The sequence below is a fragment of the Penaeus vannamei genome, chromosome 15, assembly GCF_042767895.1.
Source record: "Penaeus vannamei isolate JL-2024 chromosome 15, ASM4276789v1, whole genome shotgun sequence".
Lineage (NCBI taxonomy): Eukaryota > Metazoa > Arthropoda > Malacostraca > Decapoda > Penaeidae > Penaeus > Penaeus vannamei.
The window spans coordinates 37,202,731-37,205,230 of record NC_091563.1 but is presented as its reverse complement, the minus strand read 5'-3'; the positions used below and the strand labels follow the sequence as shown (position 1 = coordinate 37,205,230).

The window sequence follows — 2,500 nt, the reverse complement described above, 5'->3', positions numbered from 1 at the left end:
CGCTGCGCAGCGCCCTCGCACCGCGTCGGCTGACAAGTGAAAAAGAATTGAACGTGCTGTCACGTTTCACTTTATAAGTATTTACCCCAGGTAAAATTCTAGTCAGTAATGTAACCTATAGAAACTAATAAACTTTTTTGTATATTTATATTCCGTATATCCGACTTTTCTCTGCCTCCATCATTAACCACCAAAGCTGGTGATTCTGAATTTGATATTTATGATAGCATCCTTGAGTTAAAGCAGCATTATGCTTACTAACTCGTGACTGACGGTGAAAAGATTGGCACCAATAACAATGATAATAATGATAATGGTGACGATTATGGACATGACAATAATACTAATAATAATGATAATACTGGTGATTATGAAGATGACAATGATACTGATGATGATAAAACCGATGATTATGAAAATGGCAATGATGCTAATAATAATGAGAGTAGTGATGATTATAAAGATGACATTGATACTAATAATGATAACAGCGATGATAATGATGGTAACAATAGTGATGCTATTAATGGCGATGATGGCATGAATGATAATAGTGATCACAATAACGGCAAGAACATTACTCATTTTAAAGATATAGCGATAATAAAATGCGTCAAGTAATCATATACAAAAAATATTCATTCTGATGATATTGGAAATATTAATCCAATCCTGATGCATTGACGTATTACTGTCATTATCATTAATAGCATCACTGTTATTACTTAACGGTTATTATCATTAGCGTTATCATTATTATTGCCATCATTATTCTGTTATCATTATAACTGTTATTATCATGATTTGTTTTTATCTTTTTATTACTGTTATCATAACAATTACGATTATTGATATATCAATAATACTGTTCTCATTATTATTATTATTATCATTATTATTGCTATTACCATTATTTATGTTCTCATGATGATGATGGTACTGATCATCATTATCATTATTATCATTATTGTCACTATCATTGTCAATGTTATCATTATTATGATAATCAATATTGTCATTAATGTTATTATCGTTAATATTGTCTTTACTATTATCATTATTATTAATATCATCGTTATCATCATTACTGTTGCTGTTCTTTTTGTTGTTTTCTTAATATCATAGTTAAAACCATGGTTATCATTATAATTACAATTACTATTATTATCATTGTTGTTCTTCGTTATATAGCGTACAGACAGAAAGGAGTGAAGACGGGGCGAAGCTAAATAACATCATCTCGTTTAGATACCATAGATAACTATTTGTGTAATTTATTTGAAGTAAAGCGATTATACTCAAACAGCTGTTATAACATTTTAGGGAAAAAATCAATTTCATTTTTGTTTTCAACAAACTATATGGAAGTCTGGCACTCGTGCCAAAGGTTGCCAACCTCTGATCTATTCATTTAGTTCGCCAGGCAAGCTTTAGTTTCTAAAGATAAATGTGAACATTGTACTCTTAATGCGATTTGACTCATCACCTTTCATATCGAATTACTACTTTGCATATCTTTTACAATTGTTATTGTTCATACTTATTTATTTTGTTCATTAGGTAAGTTTGATAATGAGGGAGGATTAAATTCAGACAGACGGAATATAAGGTACACAGTTTATTAGCTTAAACAAAGTATAATACTGACTAGAATTTCCTCTGGGATAAATACTTGGAGAACACAATCAACTCCTTTCATGTCAGTCGACGCGGTGCGAGGGCGCTGCGCAGCGCATGTCCTCGTGCGCCGACATGAGGGCCATGAGCTGGTGCCTGGAAGGAGGCTGTTGAGCCGTGTATTTGCACACAAGGCCGCTCTCGCACGGACAAAGCTGGTTCATGGAGTAGTCGAGGCCGCCCTCAGGGACGTAGCACTTGTGGCCCAACGGCACACGCCGCTGACACACCTGCTCTCCATGGCGACGGGCGCAGCACATCCCTGCTCCACAATCCCGCTCCTTGCGGCACCTGGCGCCCTCACGCCCACGCTTGATGCGCTTTTGGCACAGGCCGAACATGCAGGCGTATCCGCCCTCACACATGGCGTCCCGACGACACTCGTGTCCCTCCGTCACGTGGTCCCGACACACGCCGTAGTGCTGGTCGCAGAACTGGCCGCGCCCACACACGCGGTCGTTGGTGCACAGACGCTGTGAACGAAACAATGTATGAGCCAAAAGAATATGACAAACAGAAAAACAACTTGGATATTGTCATTTTATGCATATCCCACATAACAAATGTAAAAATAGTAACGTAAAAATTACCAAGTATCTATAAGGATCAAAGAGCACTTCTGTAAGGGCTTCACGGGAGGTGTCACTTGCGCCACTTAAATCACGAATGTTATGGCGGCCTGACGGTGGATTCTGCATACTCGTAAAAAGCCACGAAAGTCCTTGCGCTGCACACGGAGTCACCAAGCAAACTGCCATCAAAAACAACAAACACGAGCTCATGGTTATTGATCACTGTGGCGTACTTTGAGAGCAATCGTGAG

General features: G+C 37.9%; 2 protein-coding genes across 2 annotated transcripts in view; one reads left to right on the top strand and one right to left on the bottom strand.

Annotated features, from left to right (window-relative positions):
* LOC113816088 (dickkopf-related protein 3) overlaps positions 1-36 on the top strand; it is a 780-nt gene extending 744 nt beyond the window's left edge. Inside the window, exon 2 of the mRNA XM_070130234.1 lies at positions 1-36. This exon is cut by the window's left edge and continues 417 nt beyond it. Within this exon, the coding sequence (XP_069986335.1) occupies positions 1-33 (33 nt within the window). The 3' untranslated portion in view covers positions 34-36.
* Positions 37-1,631: 1,595 nt separating this feature from the next.
* The window catches only part of LOC113816071 (dickkopf-related protein 3-like), an 885-nt gene continuing 16 nt past the window's right edge, over positions 1,632-2,500 (bottom strand). The window contains exons 1-2 of the mRNA XM_027368093.2: positions 2,268-2,500; positions 1,632-2,150 (exon numbers count right to left, since the gene is read on the bottom strand). The exon at positions 2,268-2,500 is cut by the window's right edge and continues 16 nt beyond it. Coding sequence (XP_027223894.2) covers positions 1,701-2,150; positions 2,268-2,459 — 642 coding nt within the window. The 5' untranslated portion in view covers positions 2,460-2,500 and the 3' untranslated portion in view covers positions 1,632-1,700. The remainder of the gene's footprint in view (positions 2,151-2,267) is intronic.